Below are 22,132 nucleotides of genomic sequence, written 5' to 3'. Positions count from 1 at the left end.
TTGCCATTCACCCTCTGAATGTCACACATACACAATCCATGTCTCAATTGTCTCAAGGCTTAAAAATCCTTATTTAACCTGTCTAATCCCGTACATCTACACTGATTGAAGTGGATTTAACAAGTGACATCAATAAGGGATCATAGCTTTCACCTGGATTAACTTGGTCAGTCTATGTCATTGAAAGAGCAGGTGTTCTTAATGTTTTGTATACTCAGTGTATAGAGTAAACAATACTGGTCCTGAAACGGAACCTTGAGGAACACCGAAACTTACCATTGATTTGTCAGAGGACAAACCATCCACAGAGACAAATTGATATCTTTCCGACAGATCTAAACCAGGCAAGAACTTGTCCGCGTAGACCAATTAGGGTATCCAATCTCTCCGAAAGAATGTGGTGATTGAGGACAGATGCAGAGCCTTAGTCTTACGCCATTAAAAGGTAATTTACCACCTTCACGAGTGCAGTCTCAGTACTATGATGGGGTCTAAAACCAGACTGGAGCGTTGTGTATACATTCTTTGTCTTCAGGACGGCAGTGAGTATCTGAGCAACAGCTTTTAATTTTATTTTTTTGGAATGGGAGATTCAATACAGGCTGATTTGGCTTTTTCAGGAAAGGCTTTTTCTGGAGAGGCTTTATTACTGGCACTTTTAGTGAGTTTGGTACACATCCGGAGAATAGAGAGCCGTTTATTATGATCAACTTAGGAGGGCCAAGCACAGGAAGTAGCTCCTTCAGTAGTTTAGTTGGAATAGGGTCCAGCAGACAGCTGGAAGGTTTAGAGGCCATTACTATTTTCGTGAATGTGTCAGGATTACAAAACTCAAGTGTCTCAATTGATCTGAGGTCCTGGCAGTTCTGTGCAAACTCAGGACAACTGAGTTTTGGAGAAATACATATATTCAAAGAGGAGTCTGTAATTTGTTTTCATCAAAGATAAGTTCATGAAATCATCACTGCTGAAGTGAAGGCCATCCTCACTTCAGGATTGCTGCTCTTGCTCTCTCTCAATTCAATTCAATTCAATTTAAGGGCTTTATTGGCATGGGAAACGTATGTTAACATTGCCAAAGCAAGTGAAATAGATAATAAACAAAAGTGAAATAAACAATAAATATTAACAGTAAACCTTACACTCAGAAGTTCCAAAAGAATAAAGACATTTCAAATGTCATATTATGTATATATACAGTGTTGTAATAATGTGCAAATAGTTAAAGTACAAATATGGGTTGTATTTACAATGGTGTTTGTTCTTCACTGGTTGCCCTTTTCTTGTGGCAACAGGTCACAAATATTGCTGCTGTGATGGCACACTGTGGTATTTCACCCAGTAGATAAGGGAGTTTATCAAAATTGGGTTTGTTTTCGAATTCTTTGTGGATCTGTGTAATCTGAGGGAAATATGTGTCTCTAATATGGTCTGACATTTGGCAGGAGGTTCGGAAGTGCAGCTCAGTTTCCACCTCATTTTGTGGGCAGTGTGCACATAGCCTGTCTTCTCTTGAGAGCCAGGTCTTCCTACGGCGGCCTTTCTCTCTCTCTCTCTCCCTCTCTCTCTGACAGCTGCTGTCCAAGCCTAAGTTCTAGCCTATCTCTCTCTCTCTCTCGCTCTCTCTGTGTGACAGCTGCTGTCCAATACTAAGTTCTAGCCTCTCTCTCTGTGTGTGATAGCTGCTGTCCAAGCCTAAGTTTTAACCTCTCTCTCTCTCTCTCCCTCTGTCTCTGACAGCTGCTGTCCAAGACTAAGTTCTAACCTCTCTTTCTGTGTGTGATAGCTGCTGTCCAAGCCTAAATTTTAACCTCTCTCTTTCTCTTTCTCTCTCTCTCTCTGTGACAGCTGCTGTCCAAGCCTAAGTTTTAACCTCTCTCTTTCTCTGTGTGACAGCTGCTGTCCAAGCCTAAATTCAGCGGGGTGGAGAAGATAAAGACTATTGGCAGCACCTACATGGCTGCTACTGGGCTCAACGCTACACCTGGACCTGAATACACACAGGTACATGACACACATACACACATCACTGTAGGGATAAGTTACCTTTCTCCTCTCTGAATGACAGCTCATAGTGTGAACTGGAGGAGATAGATTTTAAACCCACAGAAATGATCAAACTCAGCTACAGCATCAACCCACCTCCAATTACAGATGTAAAGCTGTGTGATAGTGCTAAACAACTCTCCCTCTCGCTCCTCATTATCCCTTCCCTCTCTCTTGCCCTTTTCTGTCTATTTCATATCTCTCTACATTACCATGTATCTATCTCCCCCCCTCTCCTTACACTCTCTTTCTCGCTCTCTCTCAGGAGCATGACCGTCAGTACATGCACATTGGCACCATGATGGAGTTTGCCTTCGCCCTGGTCGGGAAACTAGATGTCATCAACAAACACTCCTTCAATGACTTCAGGCTACGAGTTGGTATGTGTGTGTGTGTGTGAGGGAGAGAGACACAAGAGAGAGAGAAGATAGAAGGAGAGAGAGAGAGAGAGAGAGAGAGAGAGAGAGAGAGAGAGAGAGAGAGAGAGAGAGAGAGTACAGTCTGTCTTACATGGGACCTCAAACCCCTCTTCCTGGTTCTGTCAGGGATAAACCATGGTCCGGTGATTGCAGGGGTGATCGGAGCTCAAAAGCCTCAGTATGATATCTGGGGGAACAGTGTTAATGTGGCCAGCCGAATGGAGAGTACTGGGGTACTGGGGAAAATACAGGTAATCAATTCATACAGTTATAATACAGCTATACTAATAGTAATGCTAAAATAATACTAGCTTCATGCAGTTTTATGTTATACCACTAGGAGACGTTGCAGAAATAGGTCAAGGTTAATGAATTCAGTATACAGTTACAGAGCAGATGTTATGCAAATGTAGATATATAATAATGCAGAACTATACAGTATACTCAAAGCCATTCTTCGAGTATTGTTCTTTCCTGATTAAGTATTCAGTTATTAATATAAAATAATACATTTAACACAGAAATCCTATTAAGAGTTCAATATGTAATTCTATGGAATTTTCTGCCTACATGTGATTTGTTCAGACATGCTGCTTTGTGTTTTCGCTGCTTCCAGGTAACCGAGGAGACGAGTCGTATCCTGTTGACTCTGGGCTACATGTGTTCATGTCGCGGCATCATCAACGTGAAGGGGAAGGGAGAGCTCAAGACCTTCTTCGTACACACAGAGATGACCAGATCGCTGTCGCAAGGGACTGTGATGCCTTGAACATCATACACTGAGCAATTCACACACACGTGCGCGCATGTGCGCACGCACCACCATACACACTTAAACTGTACAAACACATGCATTTACATACACACAAATGGACTTGCACACACATCAGGGCTTGGAACCGGTTCAGGGAACCAAACCGAAAACAACTACATTTTTCAAGGAACAGAAACGGAACCAGGAACGAAAGTGATCCATACTGTTCCAGAACAAAACCGTTATTTTAAAAGCATGTTAAGCGGTTATAATGTTATTTGACGTTCCAGGCATTTTTTGCTATTCCCACTAAAAAAAACACAACAAAAGCTTTACAAGCGTGATTCAGAAGATAGGGAGAGAGGTTTTTTATTAGCTATAAAATAATAGATTTAACTTTTTCAATGCTAGTTAAGGATACTATAGGCCTAGTTATCACGTTTCACGTTGGATTTATTAAACTTTACAGAAAGGTAAGACAAGTTTTTAATTCTGGTGGCACTTTGCACACACAAGCTTGTCAGCTAGCTCAGTTAGCTAGCTAGCTCAAGCTTGTTAGCTAGCTAGCTCAAAGGACATTCAATGTTCCTCCATAGAAGTCGCTCCGCCTAGGTATAATTCTGTGGACCTAATTCAGATAATGCATGTCATAACAAGATGCCCAGCGCTTCAAGCCTCCTCAACCCTATCTTGCTCTCTTCCACCTGCAAAATTTCAGTCGTATCTTGTCTGTCCATCACGCATGTAAACAACTAGCTTGCCTGCTCTATCCGCACTGATTGGAAAAGTAATTTAACGAGCTAAATATAAACAACTGTTGATTTCACAGGTTAAAAAAGGAACTGAAAGGCACGATATCAACCTGTACTTTTTTTTGCTTCGAACCGGTTCAGAACTTTATTTTGCTGGTCAGAACAGTGGAACGGAACGAAAAAAATAGAGGTTCTGTTCAGAACGAAACGATTGGAAATTAATTTCGGTTCCAACCCGACACACATACGTGCATGCACAAATACAGCACATACACACATACAAGGACTTATACAATCACACACACACAAACACATGCAAAACTGCCTGCTGTAATAGAACGTATCTATCAACAGACTCTTTGTTTACAACAGTAACTCCAGACCACTTCATCTGAGCCAGACAGAACGGCAGACAGACAACATTTAGAACAACAGACAGACAGACAGACAGACAGACAGACAGCTGTACATACAGTATTACCTGCATCGTCCCTCCTTAGCTAGACACAGTAGTAGCTGGACTTCATAGGGTACTGTTGTCACTAGATGCTGATCTTAGGTCAGTTTTGCATCCCCCTCCCCCTAATGGTTAAGGTTAGGATGTGTTTAGGATACGCTGATCCTAGATCTATGTGTAAGGGCAATTTCTACCTTTAGTGGATTTCATTGGCTGCCCGAGCGGTTGAGTGGTGCAGTGCAGAGACAGATATTGAGTCTGTGTCAGGATTCTAGTCGAGCCATCTTGGCACCAATAGTCCTTTCACCATTACAGTACTTTTTAGTCAGAATATAAATAAAAATTTGGTGTCAACATGAACAATAGTTTGCCAAACCTTCTATCTCTATGGCTCTGGAGCAGAGTTTCTGTCAAGCAAAGAGCAACATACGTGGACCTCAAGAGCAGCTGGGAATCAAGAGCTACTGGACTTTTGTAAGAAAACTCAAAAACGATATCAAGAACAGAAGAATGTTTCCATGTTTTGACGCCATAATTTTCTTGCTCATTAAAACCCTTTGTATATAAGTGAACCAATGTGCCTCCTGTCATTGAAAGTCGACTATTTATGATTGCATTGAAAGTTCACTAAGTAGTTTGATAAAGAGGTATTTTGATCAAATATTGTACTTTATTATGTATCTCACAAACATGTGGGCAATAATGTATACAGTTACAATCTTTGTATTTTAAAATATGTAATCTGATGTTATAATATATTTAACTATATATATATATATATATATATATATATATATTTTTTTTAAATCTCTCTTTGAATATACCTCTATTTCTATAATGATCTATATCTTTAAATATCTTTACTACTCAGCACCACACTGACTGTATCAGTTGGGTGTGTTGTTGTGCCCATACATATTCACATTGATAAAACCACCACTCTCCCTCCCTCACTGCTCTCTCTCTAGTGTTGGGAATACGGTCTTCCTCACACAGGAACCACTGATCCGTATCCCTCCTCGAAATTACGTGTGATCCCGTTTTTCCTGAAGAACTCTGTGTGTATGTGAGAGATGCGGGCAAACTGCCTGCCAGGTGTGTAGAGGAGAGGAGGCAGGCGTCTGCCATACTCTGATGAGGACAAGACTGGTGCAGGTCTGGAAGACTCCTGACAGAGAAGAAAATCAGGGAATGAGGTGAGAGGGAGGAAGTGACAGAGAAAGAGGAAGATGGTGAATGAGAAAGATGGTGAATGAGAGAGAGAGAAGAAAAGGGGAAGAGAGAGCGGGTTAATCATTTAGTTGTTCAACACCTTACCAGAACACCATTACACAGCTTTACACCCATACAATGATATATATAATCTCTGTGTTTACACCTGTAATTGGAGGTCGGTTGATGCTGTAGCTGAGTTTGATCATATCTGTGGGTTTAAAATGGATCTCCTCCAGTTCACACCATGAGCTGTCACTGAGCGCAGAATTACTCTCGGAAAGGCAAGACTTAACTTTACAGAATTACTCTCAGATAGGTAAGACTTAACTTTACTGTAATTAAACCTCTCTACAGTGAGTGCAGCCCACTCACTTTACAAGTGTGTGTGTGTGTGTGTCCACTCACTTAGCTAGTCAACTTCTCCACTTTCACTGACCCAGAAACTAGACCCACCACTGGTGCTGCTTCCTACCTGACAAGCATAATTTACATTTTAGTCATTTAGCAGACGCTCTTATCCAGAGCGACTTACAGTTAGTGCATACATTATTATTTTTCATACCCCCTGTGGGAATCGAACCCACAACCCTGGCGTTGCAAACGCCATGCTCTACCAACTGAGCTACTCTAACAAAGTTTCAGCACAGCAAGTGTAGGGAAACGTCCACCTCGCTAACAACCACCAGCGGCATAGTGACAGCCAGCTGCTAGCTGTATTTACTCCCATAACCACCTGTTCACCTACCTACGCACTTTCCGGCTAGCGCAGATGCTGCCACACCTGCTTCGGGTCAAACAGACTGTCAACTGGGAAAATGTTGGACTAGTTTCATGAAACTATAGCTAGATTTGGTCTGGTTTAATAACAGGCTATTCAAATGTAGCTGATAGGAATTGTCATAGGCAGAGATCTAGGGACTTAAAATCAAATCAAATCAAATTGTATTGGTCACATACACGTGTTTAGAAGATAGTCCCCTGTAGCTCAGTTGGTAGAGCATGGCGCTTGCAACGCCAGGGTTGTGGGTTCGTTTCCCACAGGGGGCCAGTATGAAAAATGTATGCACTCACTAACTATAAGTCGCTCTGGATAAGAGCGTCTGCTAAGTGATTCAAATGTAAAATGTAATGCTATTGCGGGTGTAGCGAAACGCTTGTGTTTCTAGCTCTGACAGTGCGGTATATCTAACAAGTAATATCTAACAATTTCACAACATATACCCAATACACACAAATCTAAGTAAAGCAATGGAATTAAGAATATATAAATAAATATATGGACGAGCAATGTCAGAGCGGCATAGACTAAGATACTGTAGAATAGTATAAAATACAGTATATACATATGAGATGAGTAATGCAAGATATGTAAACATTATTAAAGTGACTAATGTTCCATTTATTAAAGTGGCCAGTGATTTCTAATCTATGTATATAGGCAGCTGCCTCTAATGTGCTAGTGAACTTGAACCAATAACTCTGTCATTTTAGAGTGAGTGCACTAACACCTGTGCCATAAAGGTTCAAACCCCTTGGTATAGATAGGCTAGTTATAGCACACTATGGTTTAAGTACACATCATAATGGTGGTCATAATAACCGTATCAGGGCATACAGGGAGGCTGCTACACCACCTTGCCCTCCCCAAATCCTAACACCACCTACTTAGATCAGCGCAGGAGCAACAGGTGTTACTGTACAGATGCCATATCTTAATTTGACCCACTTTCTCACAGCAGGAAAATAATCCTGCAGCAACAGGTAATGTGAATTATTATGTGCATTCCATTAAATTGAGATTTTTTGTAGGGGTTGATACATTTTTCGTTAGGGCAAATTAAGTCTGAAATGTTAAAGTGGAAATTACAAACTTTAGAATACTTTTTAAACCTTGAATACACTACAAGTTTGCATTTCCTGCCGTGCAGGTAAATTCCTGCAAAAACAGGATGATCAAATTAAGATATGGCATCTGTAGCTAGCTAGTTACCTCAGAGTACAAGTCTAGTCCCCTGCTGTTGGAGTGTTCTCTATCGTCGCGGTGTAGTTTGCTGTCATAGCCTTCCGCCCGCCGGTATATGCAGTCGTATAAGGATACCTCCCGTGCCTATGGATTATTGGATAAGAAAAATCCATTATAGGTTGCTGTGTGTGTGTGTGTGTGTGTGTGTGTGTGTGTGTGTGTGTGTGTGTGTGTGTGTGTGTGTGTGTGTGTGTGTGTGTGTGTGTGTGTGTGTGTGATATAGCTAGCTATCTAGCTAAGTTTGTTACAGTAAGAGGTGTGACAGATAGAGAGTGGGGGTGAGGGAGTAGTCTTGAAAACCCGACCCTAGGTTGGGTTTTCAGGTCGGTTTTTCAAGACTAGTCAGGAAGAGAGAGGGAAAGGTGAAGGGAGAGAGAGCCCAGCTAGAACATAACGTTCTGAGAACCATATGTTTCTTAAAGCTTGGTGAGAGCGTGGTTGTCCTATGGTTATTTTGCATACAACCTTCCCACAACATTCTGGGAATGGTGCAGGATAGTTGCTTTGCTTTGGAACATCCTCAGCACATTTAAGTAACTTGACAATATACTGTAATTTTCTTGAAATTGTTCCGAGAACGTTAAGAAACAACGTTCGTCTGTGTGAATTTCAGTACATCAGCATAACGTTTCCTACAGGTTTACTCATGGTTCTAGTTAAATTTATGTTCTCATTCATATTCTTAGAAACAACGTTCTTCTGTGGGAACTTTCAATAAAAACCACAAGAAAACATTAGTAACGTCAAAGAACATTCTAAGAATGTTCGGAGAATATTCTTTTAAAACATATTCGTAACAGGATGTTGGTTGCACCTTAATTGGGGAGGACGGGATCATGGTAATGGCTGGAGCGGAATTTGTGGAATGGTATCAAATACATCAAACACATGGTTTCCATGTATTTGATGATATTCTATCTGCCCTGTTCCAGCCATCATAATGAGCCGTCCTCCCCTCAGCAGCATCCACTGGTATACATTCTGTTCTCAGCGTCAACAAAACTCTCTCTATCCTCCATCTTGTTAAGTGTGTTCAGGTGTGTTGGCCGCACTCACTAATTGGCCACACCTGTTCTTAATGAGTTCTTGTTTCCTTTGAAATGGGGTGTGTATGATTACACTAAAATGCTTTGGTTACGTTCGTAAATTCACTCTGGCTATCTACTCCAATTTCAGAGCACTCTTGTCTGAGTGTGCCAGAGCGCAGAATAACTGATGAATTTACGAACGCGCAACACCCATTGAATATGACCGGTGTCAGTAAACGTTGGCAAAAAAAACTTAATTAAATTGTTGCCAGCACCACAGTTACAGTCACTAACACCCTAGATGACATGAAAACAGCCTAACTATCTCTGCTAGGGCGAGTAAAATCGTCAGAGTGAGGTGTTCTCTCATTTGTGCCAGTTAGGTTGTGTGCTTGACTGCCGCTGTGAGGTCAGAACGCTCGGATCAACCCTACTCCTCGGCCAGAGTGTCCAGTGTGCGCTCTGAACATCCAAGAGAGAAACGCTCTGAATTTACAGACAGACAATCTGACAACTCTGAACTTAAGAATGACCCAGAGCGCACTCTGACACACTGGAAGTAATTTACAAATGCACCCTTTGTACGAGTTTTAAAAAAACATGGCATGCTAGCTCCATCCTGGTGGCGCAGTGGACAAATTCCATGAACAGAAAACAGAAGCTCATACTGTAGGTTTGAAGCTCACGCGCCACAATAAAAAAAACTTTTTAAAAAATGTGTTTGCATGATTAATGCTTAAGCAAATGAATTTCCATGTGTCCTATCTGTGCTTGGAGTTCAAAACTTCCAGGGAATAATAGTAAAACGTTCTCATAACCTCCCTGCAAATTAAAATTAACGTTCCCAGAACAGGCTACATTTTCAGTTCCATTCTCAGTCAGGAAATGTATGGCTTTGTTCCCAGAACCAATTGGAAACCAAAAACGTACATTCCCACAACTTCTAAGGAACCAAATGTGCTAGCTGGGAGAAAAGAGAGGGGGAGAGAGACAAAGGGGTTACGGAGTGAAAGAGAAAAGTTGAGAGGGACACACACACACACAGAGAGAGAGAGAGAGAGAGAGAGAGTGCGAGAGACCGAAAGAGAGAGAGAAATATATGTTTTCTAGCTAGCTAGCCGTTAGCAAACGTTAGCTAGCAAGTAGTAACCATCCATACCTTGGAGTCACTGTTATAATAGGTCCTCTCTTTTGGTTCAGTTCGTCTTGGTGGAATGTAACTATACACAGATATAGTCGAAACTGGTTTTGTTTTCGACTCAAGTAACACATCCATCCTATAGCTATCTATGTCTAAAAAACAACGAACTTTCTACAGCTAAAACTAGCTTAGCTAGCTAAACAAAAAGAAAGCTACAAGTGGCGTCTATGGTTGCTAAGATACTAATCCAGCGCTACTGCGCACTAGGAACACACATCTCTGTATGCCCCTAGACTGTGCAGCCACACTTTTACCGCTAGAGGGCTGTATCTGAATAATATAAATTAATATTTTCTTCTCAACTCCATCTGCATTTAATAAATCAGAGAACTAGTTAGTTGAAAGCAACATGGTTGTATATGCACCTTTACAAAATACCCATGAAAATGCATTACACACTAACTGATATTAGGCATATACCAAATCTTCAAAAACTAAAATAGACAGTATAGGTCGCTGGTTCGAATCCCCGAGCTGGCAAGGTGGAAAAACCTGCCGTTCTGCCTTTGAGCAAGGCATTTAACCCCCAGCAACAGCTACTCCCCGGGTGCCAATGATGTGAATGTCGATTAAGGCAGCTCCCTGCACCTCTCTGATTCAGAGGGGTTGGGTTAAATGCGGAAGACACATTTCGGTTGAATGCATTCAGTTGTCCAACTGACTAGGTATCCCCTTTCCCCCTAATGCCACCAAATAGTGCAGTGCTAAATGGGTTTGATGATGAGATACCATAATGACCAGTCCTCTCCTCTGCCTGTTCCACTGCTTTGTGCCAGCAGTCTGTCTGACTAATGTGTGGTCAGCTCACCTTGGCTCTGAATGCTAGTGGAACTGGTGTCACATGTGGCTGGTGGCACCTTAATTGGGGAGGCTCATAGTAATGGCTGGAATGGAATGAATGTGTTTGATACCACTCCATTCACTCCATTCCAGCTATTTTTATGAGCCGTTCTCCCCTCACCAGCCTCCTGTGGTGTGAGTGTGCGTGCGTGTGTGTGTGTTCCAGTGTTTTCCAGCCCTGCGGGAGAGTACAGATCAGAGTCACATCAATACCATCACCCTCTGTCACCTCTCCTATAAAGACTGCTGTAGGATGGAGAGTAACACAGCTGCTGCTTCTGTTGCTGTGTGTGTGTGTGTGTGTGTGTGTGTGTGTGTGTGTGTGTGTGTTATGTGTCAGCCCCTGGGTGTAATAATACAATGAATGGTCAGGTTGGCTGCCCTGTATGGTGGGACCCATCAGAGTGGTGTGGGAGTTCTAACCACTTCACCTGGTGTGACAGGAGCAATATTGGAAAGCCTAGTTATTCCTAACAACTCACAGTGATGGCTCTGCACACACACGCACACACACACACACACACACACACACACTGGGCGCACATAAGCAAATGTGATAACGCCCTTTAACTTTTTACTGCAGTGGGCTAAATCAGAGTCACACAGAGTGTTTCTTGGTAGTCTTAAACACATCTACTTTGAAACCAAAGTATACACCTCACACACATGGTTATGGGCTTAAAAAAAGAAGACCTGTACAATGTCAGATATAGAGTTGAAATGTATTCAATTTGGAGTTTGCAACCCATTATTATACTTTATACACATCACAGAAGACTGATATATAACAAAACCAGATTTTTGGCTGTTTTTTTTCAATAATGTGTATTCATTATGAAATTCTGAAAAATATTAATAACATTCCACCCATGAGGCCACTAGTCATTTGACTGCAGGAAAGGGCTACGAAAGTGTGAAAAACATGGGCATACACACATACACAGATGTCTCTCTCTCTCTCTCTCTCTCTCTCGCACTCTCTCTCTCTCTCTCTCTCGCACTCTCTCTCTCTCTCTCTCTGCACTCTCTCTCTCTCTCGCACTCTCTCTCTCTCTCTCCACCTGCTGTTGTTATTCTCTCTGTCTACCATAATTACAGAGGAACAGCAGGAGATAGCCCAATAAAAGACTCACACTGTGCAGCGAGCTGGGCTGGAGTATCACACACACACACACACAGACTCTGGAGGAGAGAGCCAAGGAGTGAGAACGAGAGAGAGGAAAGAAAGGAAGATAAATCTTCTTTCTTATCATTCAGCGAGACCCCTAAGACGATAAACTCCCAGGTTCCCACTAAGAGTCCCGACAAACGGTGATGCACCGACTGGCAGTTTTACAGACGTCTGGCTGTTTCATAAGCCCATGAAAGACAGCATACACCTGTATGAGCGGAGTCTATCTTATGAGAGAGGGAAAGAAAGAGATGAAGGAGAGTGAAGATAGAATGGAGGGGGGAGAGGAAGAAGCAAGAGGGAGAAAGACTGGAGAGAAGAGGAGAGAAGGATGGGTGAAGGGGTGAGAAAGATATGGGGAAAGAGAGAGGGAGAGAGAGAGACCTGCTTTCTTTCATTAGTTTCAGTCACTGTGTTCTCTGCCCAGTATAAACCCAGGAGTAATCCAGTTATGGGTCTGACATTTGAGAGGGAGATGGTGATGTTTAGTTAGTTTCTCTCTCTCTCGCTCTCTCTGTGGGAGGGGAGCACCTGAGGGTTCAGGTCATTAAGTTCTCTCCTGTCACGCACACACACACACACACACACACACACACACACACACACACACACACACACGTCAAATTCACAATGACATGACATTCATCCACAAATGCATCCATTTCTTGCACTTCTGAGAAGAGCATTGATTCAGTGTGGTTAGTGTTCCCTCTGCTGGCTGCTTTCTGTAGTGCATGTGGTCCTCTGTAGCTCAATTGGTAGAGCATGGCGCTTGTGGGACCACCCAAACGTAAAAATTTATGCACACATGACTGTAAGTCGCTTTGGATAAAAGCATCTGCTAAATGGCATATTATTATTATGTATCAGGTCCATTCACTAGACCACTGCAGGGTTTCCCAAACTCGGGGGCGTGGGCTCAGAACCGACCTTGGGAAACCCTGGTCTACTATACTGATAATCAAGGCAGGTTTATTGGTTAATTAATAAATCGAAAGGAGCTGATCGTGGACTACAAGAAACAGAGGGCAGAGCACGCCCCCATCCACATCGACAGGGCTGTAGTAGAGCAGGTCAAGAGCGTCAAGTTCCTCGATGTCCACATCACTTAGGAATTATTATGGTCCACACACACCAACACAGTCGTGAAGAGGGCATGACAACGCCTCTTCCCACTCAGGTGGCTGAAAAGATTTGGCATGAGCCCTCAGATCCTCAAAAAGTTATACAGCTGCACCATTGAGAGCATCTTGACTGGCTGCATCACCGCTTGGTATGGCAACTGCTCGGCATCCGACCGCAAGGCGCTACAGAGGGTAGTGCGTATGGCCCAGTACATCACTCTTTTGACTCATCACATACGCTGCCGTTACTGTTCATTATCTATCCTGTTGTTGCCTAGTCACTTTATCCCTACCTATATGTACATGTACATCTACCTCGTACCCCTGCACATTGACTCGGTACTGGTACCCCGTGTATGTAATAATTTGCCATTTAGCAGACGCTTTTATCCAAAGAGACTTACAGTCATGGTCCCGGGGACCGAACCCACTACCCTGGCGTTACAAGCGCCATGCTCTTCCAATTGAGCTACAGGGGACCACATTTATAGCCAAGTTATCTTTATTCATTGTGTATTTATTCCTTGTGTTATTATTTTTCTATTATTTATATATTTTTCTCTCTGCATTGTTGGGAAGGGCCTGTAAGTAAGCATTTCACACCTGTTGTTTACGAAGCATGTGACAAATAAAATTTGATTTGAATTTAAATCACCCAGGATGCAATGCAGAAAATGTTTAACTTGTAGTGTATTTGAGTTCTAAAAAGGCTTCTGAAGTTTGTAATTTCCACTTTGAAATGTCAGACTTGATCTTCCCTTAAAACAAATTATAATCCACATAATAATTCACATTTCCTGTTGCTGCAGGATTATTTTCCTGCTGTAGCAAACTGGCTCAAATTAAATTACATCAGTAGCATGTAATTTCAGCCATTAACCTTCCTATGCAATGATTCATTCTAAACATTTTACAGGTATTCCTATAATTTATCACTGTGCAAAAATGATGGGCTCTCATTGCTAGTGTATTCCCTAAAACATAAATTAAGTCTTAAAGGAGATGGGCCATTTCAATAAAAACTCTAGGGTATATGCTGTAATGAATAATAAATGCTATTAGAGAAAAGAACACACTGCGTCATGTTCATTAGGCACCAAATGGACGAAAATTGACTGAAAAAGAGAGGGACAACCAGGGACTTTTCCAATAAGAAACACTCATTTTCGTTTTCTGTTGCAAAATGTTTTTAAATGCTTCCAATTTTGTGCCCTAATAAACACGACCCAGATAGTTCTACCCCATGTAGAGAAGATGGTGGGCCTAATGTCATAAAGAAACTTAATCAAACCATCTTCATGAATCTATTAAACTAAAGGTCAAATTAGCATTTAAACTTCGGTTTACGAGTGGCTGTTAAGGTAATGGATAAATCAAACAAATTAATGAAATATCTTTTTTATTTTATTTTTCTGTAGTTTTGGGTGAAATTGTCCTCAGTTCTGTTCAACACACTCCCTGCACACTAGTCTGAGCACAGTTGTTTGATATGGCGTTTGTTGTAGTGTGTGTGTGTGTGAATGTGTCCGTGTGTCTGTGTGTGTGTGTGTGTCTGTGTGCGTGTGTGTATCCACTACCAAAATCACCATGAGTTTGCCTAATCTTGACAACATCCACTTGATGTAATAGGAAAGAAAACAGTAATCACTTCACTAAAATCACTACATGTTATATTACAAAACAAAACACTCTGGATTACCAGGTACAAACAGACCCACATGTACTGTAGGCCCTAATCTATAAACAGGATAATCCACAGACAATCTGCGGTCCCGTGTAGCTCAGTTGGTAGAGCATGGCGTTTGCAACGCCAGGGTTGTGGGTTCGATTCCCACGGGGGGCCAGTATGAAACATTTAAATAATGTATGCACTCACTAACTGTAAGTTGCTCTGGATAAGAGTGTCTGCTAAATGACGTAAATGTAATGCACAAAGTATCAGGATGACCACTACACTGGCACAGCTAGACTAAGTGACTTGAAATCTTTGTTGACGGTGACTCAATTCAAGGCCTGCATTAAAATTGAATTTCATGTAAAAGTTGCAGAAAACTGTGCCTGTTGTCCAGTTAATCCTGGCTATACATTTTAATGCATTATGAACTGTCACACTTTGCTTACACAAACTTAATAACCTTTTACTGCAGTGGGTTAAATCAGGGTCACACAGTGTTTCTTGGTAGTCTTAAACAAATCTACTTTGAAACAAACGTGTACACCTCCAACACATGGTTATGGGTTTAAAAAAAAGAAGACACCTGTACCATGTCAGATATAGAGTTGACATTTATTACATTTTGAGTTTTAGGTTATTGTCCTGCTGAAAGGTGAATTTGTCTCCCTGTGTCTGTTGGAAAGCAGACTGAACCAGGTTTTCCTCTATGATTTTGCCTTTGCTTAGCTCTATTCCGTTTCTTTTTATCATAAAAAAAACTCCCCAGTCCTTGCCGATGACTAGCATACCCATAACATGATGCAGCCACCACCATGCTTGAAAATATGAAGAGTGGTACTCAGTGATGTGTTGTGTTGGATTTGCCCCAAACATAACGCTTTGTACTCAGGAAATAAAGTGCATTTCTTTGCCACATTTTTTGCAGTTTTACTTTAGTGCCTTAATGCAAACAGGATGCATGTTTTGGAATATTTTTATTCTGTACAGGCTTCCTTCTTTTCACTCTGTCACTTAGGTCACTTTTCACTCTGTCACTTAGTATTGTGGAGTAACTACAATATTGTTGATCCATCCTCAGTTATCTCCTATCACAGCCATTAAACTCTGTAACTGTTTTAAAACCACCATTGGCCTCATGGTGAAATCCCTGAGCTGTTTATTTTCTCTCCGGCAACTGAGTTAGGAAGGACGCCTGTATCTTTTTAGTGACTGGGTGTATTGATACACCATCCAAAGTGTAATTAATAACTTCACCATGCTCAAAGGGATATTAAATCACTGCTTCTTTTTTTTTTTACTCATCTACAAGTAGGTGCCCTTCTTTACGGGGCATTGGAAAACCTCCCAGGTCTTTGTGGTTGCATCTGTGTTTTAAATTCACTGCTCGACTGAGGGACCTTACAGATAATTGCATGTGTGGGGTAGTCATTCAAAAATCACATTAAACACTATTATCATGCAACTTATTATGTGACTTGTTAAGCAAATTTCTACTCCGGAACTTATTTAGGCTTGCCATAACAATGCGGTTGAATACTTATTGACTCAAGAGGCAGGTAGCTTAGTGGTTAAGAGCGTTGTGCCAGTAACCGAAAGGTCACTGGTTCTAATCCCCGAGCCGACTAGGTGAAAAATCTGTCGATGTGCCCTTGAGCAAGGCACTTAACCCTACTTGCTCCTGTAAGTCGCTCTGGATAAGAGCGTCTGCTAAATGATGTAAATGTCAAGACATTTCAGCTTTTCTTTTTTAATTCATTTGAAATGTATATATAAACATAATTCCACTTTGACATTATGGGGTATTGTGTGGGCCAGTGACAAAAAAAAAACTATATTTAATCCATTTTAAATTCAGACTGTAACACAACAAAATGTGGAAAATGTCAAGGGGTGTGAATACTTTCTGAAGGCACTGAGCCATGACTAGAATACAGTAAGAAGTGGGTAAAACAGTATATAAACATTATTAAATTAACTAGTGTTCAATGACCATGTTCATAGGACAGCAGTCTCTAAGGTGAAGGGTAGAGTACCAGGTGGTTACCGTCTAGTAACAGTGACTAAGTTTCAGGGCAGGGTACTGGGCGGGGCCGGATAGTGGTTACTGTTTAACAGTCTGATGGCCTAAAGGAATCCTGCAGAGAGTAGGCTAGTTAATGTAGATCTATGATATTCTTGTAGTTGTCTGTAGGGTCTTCAGTAGGCCTATCAAATTATTATTGGTAGGCTACACACTGACCAAATCAGAATTAGTTTATTCTGCAACCTGACATTTGTATTTGAGAGAATCAGATCAACAACCAACACATGCATTGTGTATGTGCAATATTCATGTTTACCTTGTAGGCCGATATGCACAGTGCACACTGATGTAAAAAGGCACAAATCACTGTCATGCTCATTAATGATTCACAGACACTGCAGTCGTCGCGGGTCAACCCGAGCTCGCCCGTCCTCTGTCTCCACGTTTCCGAAGGCTCTCGGAGATTCACCGAACAGAGACCCAGCCCTTCCCGATTTCCGTGCCCCTCTGCCCCAACCCCTCCCGTCTACAACGACTCCCCTTTCGGCTCGACTCGGAGGAGGAACCCGGCGGCAGCCCAGCTGTGCATTTGTAGCTATTACCCAAGATGGAGGTTTGCTGATGGCACTAGCATCTAGGAGCGATCCTGCCCGTCCCTGTGTCTTGGCCGACGCTTTTCCGAAAGGGAACATATTTTTTTCCTTGATAACGTTGGCAGGAAAAAGGCCCACCGCATTGGGAATTTAGTTGGGCCACCATCATGAGCTCTGGGGAAGGAGCGGAGGAGACGTCAAAGGACGCGGCCGATATAGCGGCGTTCTTTAAATCTGGTAAGTCCGAAAACGAACAGGTCTGGGAGAGCAAAAGAGCTGGCCCGTCAAGGCGACATGAGAGGGACATTGTTCCCGATTGAGCACTGTATTTTCGGGATTGGTGGGGGGAGGTTTTCAACTAAACATTCGCCCAGGTGTCGTTGCTCATTTGTAGAAGCAACAATGGATCATAGGTGGGTGGCTGTTATGCAGAAATAATGGTGAGAGCTGTCGTGCATTTGTTACACAGTCATTAACATGTAACTAACCATGTCATCCAGGTAGGAGAACTCGCGACTCCCGTAGCAGCCCCACTCCCCACATAGTCCACAGACACATGCTAACTAACCTTTGATTAGCTTTATAACCGACTGCACACCGACATTAGCTAACTATCGTGGTTACGTTTGGCATATGCAAAGAAATCACATTAAATTGATAGCTAAGAGATTTACTACAATTTACGACAGGTGCGCGAGCTATCAAGCTAGCTAGTTAGCCAGCTAATTAGATAGCCAATGGACTGGGAAATCAAACAGCACACTGTCAGATTGCTAGCGAATTTTAGATAGATTTCATGGAAACAGCTCAACAATAGAGTTTATTGTTAAGTAAAACATGTAATTTACTAATCGTTTCCGTGCTGTTAAAATAGGACACAATCCGAGCGTGCTAGCTATGTAAACAATACCGTGGCGTGGCATGCATTCTTGGTCTCTGGACTGTGGCTAGGTTAGCTAGCTAGCTGTAATGTTCCCCCTATGTCCCTAAGGCATATGATGCATGAATTTGATTGTGATTTACTTTGCAATGCATACATCAGTTCAGATAACAGACTATTTGCTAAATTAGTAACGTTAGTGACCGCACAATGTGTGAATACAAAAGATGATCATAGCCATTTTCTCGGCTAACGTTAGTCATGCTAGCTAGCTGACTGAGCAATGTGCAATCATAATTTCTGGGCCTATCCTGATTCAGTAGATAGATAACATTACTAGCTCGTTAACTCGTACGTGGATATGGAGGCTCCTAGTCTGACATTTTTCCATTTCCATTCCATTATCCCATTTCAGGCAATGATTTCTGTGCCTTGAATAATGAGCTCATTTTGACTCAAGGTTATCATCAGATGTAGCAATGTTTCATTCCTAGTATGATTTTGATACAACAACCATATGCTGAAAATTAAATGGGACTTAGTTGTTCTTATCATTATAGCTGGATAGTTTCATATATGGGTTCAATCTATTGGTGGTGCATAGGCGCTAAACCCCCATTGTAAAAAATCAATTAATTATAATAATCAAAGGGTGGCAATTGGGTTGATGGGAGGGTGACATTAAACTTGTTTGTGTGTGTGTGTGTGTTCGACGGCTTCACTGGTCAGTCTAAACCTCAGTGCAGGAGAAGGAGACGATGTGAGGAAGCAACTGTAGACTATTGAGACACAGCCTTTGACTCCACTTTGGCTATGTCTATAGATAATAACCCACATGGGAAGTGCTGTATGTGCATTATGGCTGCAGTTAGTTCTTCTGTGATGATGGCTCCAGTTGTCCTGCTCTGAGGGAAACATATTAGACCCTAAAATGTATATCTGGACCTCGAAGCCAGTTCCATTGCTTTTTATAATTCTTCCCCTCTAAAAGGGGACATATTTACACCTGGGACACCAGGTGGAGGCAATTAATTATCAGGTAGAACAGAAAACCAGGAGTACTCTGGACCTCATAGGGTAAGATTGGGATGACCTCGTAATAGACACTCCCAGTCTACAACCACATCCGATTTTAAGCACTAGCCAGGGTTCTTCAATTCCGGTCCTGGAGGGCCGAAACACGTCTGTTTTTTATTTCTACCTGGTAGTTAATTGCACTCACCTGGTGTCCCAGGTCTGAATTAGCCCCTGATTAGAAGGAGAGGATGAAAAACAGAGGTGTTTCGGCCTTCCAGGACCGGAATTGAAGAACCCTGCACTAGACTAACCCTTAACCTTAACCAGTAACCAAACATTTACCCAAACCCTTCCCCCTATTTATTCTGAGTTGTAGTCCCCTGTAGCTCAGTTGGTAGAGAATGGCGCTTGCAACGCCAGGGTTGTGGGTTCGTTTCCCACGGGGGGCCAGTATGAAAATGTATGCCCTCACTAACTGTAAGTCGCTCTGGATAAGAGTATCTGCTAAATGACTAAAATGTAAAATGTTGTAGTGAGATTTGTTAAAATGTTCATTTGTGATTCTTGTTCCTTTGGCTTTTTGTCTGTCCCAGGTGTTTTGGCTCTCTCCAGTAGAAGTTACCCGTAGGCACATATCTAAGATCAGCTTACCTTCCCTAAAGCTTTCCCCAACTTTAGAGGACAAAACTCTAAACTGACCTTAGATCAGTCTCTAGTTTCATCCTTTGTAGCTGGATTATTATGGGTTATTATTATGGGGTGTCATTGCAGTGTTTTGACACCCCTGTGAGAGTGCTTGGCAACCAGCAGAGCTGTGCCCTGTTATCACTGCAGGCAACAAAGCTCTGATTGACAGCTGAGCTCAGGTTGAGTCGTGTGTGTGCATCTGTGTGTGTGCATCTCTGTAGGTCTGTTTGTGTGTGAGTGTGCATGCATGCGCATTGGAGCTGGAGTAGACTCAAGCCTTCTCACTCTACAGTTCTCTCTTCAATCATCTCTGTAATCAAAAAGCTCTCAATGCAGAATTAGACGTTAATCTACATTCTTCAAACATCATATTTCAAAGTTGCTCCAAACATCACATTTTGAAATGTTTTTGTTGCTTCTGCTGCTCTATCGTTCCCTTTCTCCAAACATCAAATCGAAGTTAAGGGTTAAGTTTAGGCACGCATTCTGAATGGTTAAGGTAAAGGTTAAGGTTTGGGATAGGCACAAAAAAAAGACACTGATCCAGAGTCATGGGATTACGCCCATCCTGGACCCCGTCCACAACGCCCTAGCAAAACCCAAGCCTGCTTGATGGTAATGGAACTCACTATTGCCCCCCCCAGTGGCCGGTTTTGAAGGCATTTCCCAACGTCCTAAGGACATGGATAGATAGACCAGGCCCCCAATGTCCGGTCTGGAGCGTGAAGTCACATGCTCTGCTGGTCGGCTACTGCGTAGCAACCTAGCGGTGCCAAAAGCTCTGGTCTGCCCTAGAAAGCCTATGTCAATTACTATCGGCAGAAACGGTCTCCCCCAAAAATGTAGACGTCCATTTTGGTCTCTAAAATTAGGTTATTAGGATCCAGTTCGATCCCCATGGGTAATTCTTTTAAAGTTCGCTACAAACCGAGATATTGAATTAAATAGTGATCCATTCTTACTACTACATTAGTCACACAGGACCATGTGCTGACATAGACCAATCACGGGCCGGCAGGCTACGAGGAGGCTCGCACCCTCATGCACGCTCTTTGCTCGTGTCTCTCAGGCAGGATTAAAACGACTACATCGAACATGATCCTTTGCTAGTTACGGCCACTTTCACCTTGATCCTTAGCGATTTCTTTGGTGCAGTTCAGCACCATTCAGCAATATGGCGCACTACAAATACTTCCTGCTTCATGCGCCATCTGAAGTTTTCCATAAGAATACGTGGATGATATCCGCGCTATCATATTCTACTGGTTTGAATGTCAATGGGATAGACGTCCAATTTTGATTGGAAATCCGCAGTGATACTAGCATCATCACTACGGGAACAATATCTCTAGCGAAGTGAAACAAGGAATTGTGTACTATTCTGAAGTCCTCATCTGAGTTAATAATAAAAATAATAGGCATAGACTCAAGCCTTCTCCCTCCAGGATCAGAGTTGCTGTAGACTGTAGGCTAGGCTATAGTTGTTAGTTTGAGTGTTACACTTCTTTGTTTTCCCTCTCACATTCCCCTGTATATCACCTCCTAGCCATGTTCTAACATGTACAGGTTTAGCACCTACCTGCCTAGCCGTGTTCTAACATGTACAGGTTTAGCACCTACCTGCCTAGCTGTGTTCTAACATGTACAGGTTTAGCACCTACCTGCCTAGCCGTGTTCTAACATGTACAGGTTTAGCACCTACCTGCCTAGCTGTGTTCTAACATGTACAGGTTTAGCACCTACCTGCCTAGCTGTGTTCTACTGTCAGTTTGCTTTACAGGTTTAACTTCTATGTACAGGTTTAGCACCTACCTGCCTAGCTGTGTTCTAACATGTACAGGTTTAGCACCTACCTGCCTAGCCGTGTTCTAACATGTACAGGTTTAGCACCTACCTGCCTTGCCATGTTTTTCTCCTGCTCGGTTTGTCTCATTCTCTCATCCTGTTTCACTCTTGTTGTCTTACTGTTGTTCTGTCGCTCATTTATGTCTTTCTCTCTGTCCCATTACTCTCACTCTCTCTCATTATGTCTCTTTTATCGCCCCTCTCTCTCCCTCTTCCTTGTTTCAGACGTTGTGAGGATCCAGACTGTGTAAAAACACTAAACCGTCCCAGACTTTTGTTCATGATAGTTGTACAAGAATTTGTGAAGGAAAATAGTTATCGTTGATCTGTGAATGGATGATCTCAGCACACCCACTTACCTCTAAACACTGAGCTATAGGAG

General features: G+C 42.3%; 3 protein-coding genes across 10 annotated transcripts in view; 2 read left to right on the top strand and 1 right to left on the bottom strand.

Moving 5' to 3' along the window:
* Positions 1-5,000, top strand: part of LOC121571883 (adenylate cyclase type 2) — a 74,603-nt gene extending 69,603 nt beyond the window's left edge. For all 3 annotated transcript variants that reach the window (XM_041883660.2, XM_041883663.2, XM_041883662.2), the window contains 4 exons: positions 1,897-2,004; positions 2,312-2,426; positions 2,592-2,716; positions 3,082-5,000. In XM_041883660.2, coding sequence (XP_041739594.2) covers positions 1,897-2,004; positions 2,312-2,426; positions 2,592-2,716; positions 3,082-3,234 — 501 coding nt within the window. In that variant the 3' untranslated portion in view covers positions 3,235-5,000. The remainder of the gene's footprint in view (positions 1-1,896; positions 2,005-2,311; positions 2,427-2,591; positions 2,717-3,081) is intronic.
* A 230-nt stretch (positions 5,001-5,230) lies between these two features.
* On the bottom strand, positions 5,231-10,058 carry c8h5orf49 (chromosome 8 C5orf49 homolog). Its single transcript, XM_041884916.1, has 3 exons — positions 9,854-10,058; positions 7,634-7,750; positions 5,231-5,596 (listed from the first exon to the last, which is right to left on the bottom strand). Exons 1-3 carry the CDS (start codon positions 9,968-9,970, stop codon positions 5,417-5,419), a joined length of 414 nt encoding a protein of 137 aa, XP_041740850.1. The 5' UTR covers positions 9,971-10,058; the 3' UTR covers positions 5,231-5,416.
* A 7,108-nt stretch (positions 10,059-17,166) lies between these two features.
* Positions 17,167-22,132, top strand: part of LOC121571881 (triple functional domain protein) — a 108,517-nt gene continuing 103,551 nt past the window's right edge. For 4 of the 6 annotated variants that reach the window (XM_041883655.2, XM_041883657.2, XM_041883656.2 and 1 more), the window contains exon 1: positions 17,168-17,558. In XM_041883655.2, the coding sequence (XP_041739589.1) occupies positions 17,489-17,558 (70 nt within the window). In that variant the 5' untranslated portion in view covers positions 17,168-17,488. Of the gene's footprint in view, positions 17,559-22,132 lie in introns of all 6 variants that reach the window. The other 2 variants (XM_041883653.2, XM_041883658.2) reach the window with 2 other exon arrangements.

The sequence above is a fragment of the Coregonus clupeaformis genome, chromosome 8, assembly GCF_020615455.1.
Source record: "Coregonus clupeaformis isolate EN_2021a chromosome 8, ASM2061545v1, whole genome shotgun sequence".
NCBI lineage: Eukaryota > Metazoa > Chordata > Actinopteri > Salmoniformes > Salmonidae > Coregonus > Coregonus clupeaformis.
This window is presented reverse-complemented; position numbering and strand designations above follow the sequence as displayed.

Excerpts from the sequence above, each read along its gene's own strand:
- c8h5orf49 (XM_041884916.1), bottom strand. The coding sequence starts at position 9,970 with ATGGATGTGTTACTTGAGTCGAAAACAAAACCAGTTTCGACTATATCT. Across the intron at positions 7,751-9,853 it reads ATTATAACAGTGACTCCAAG|GCACGGGAGGTATCCTTATA; the intron begins GTATGGATGGTT and ends AATAATCCATAG. Across the intron at positions 5,597-7,633 it reads GACTAGACTTGTACTCTGAG|GAGTCTTCCAGACCTGCACC; the intron begins GTAACTAGCTAG and ends CTTCTCTGTCAG.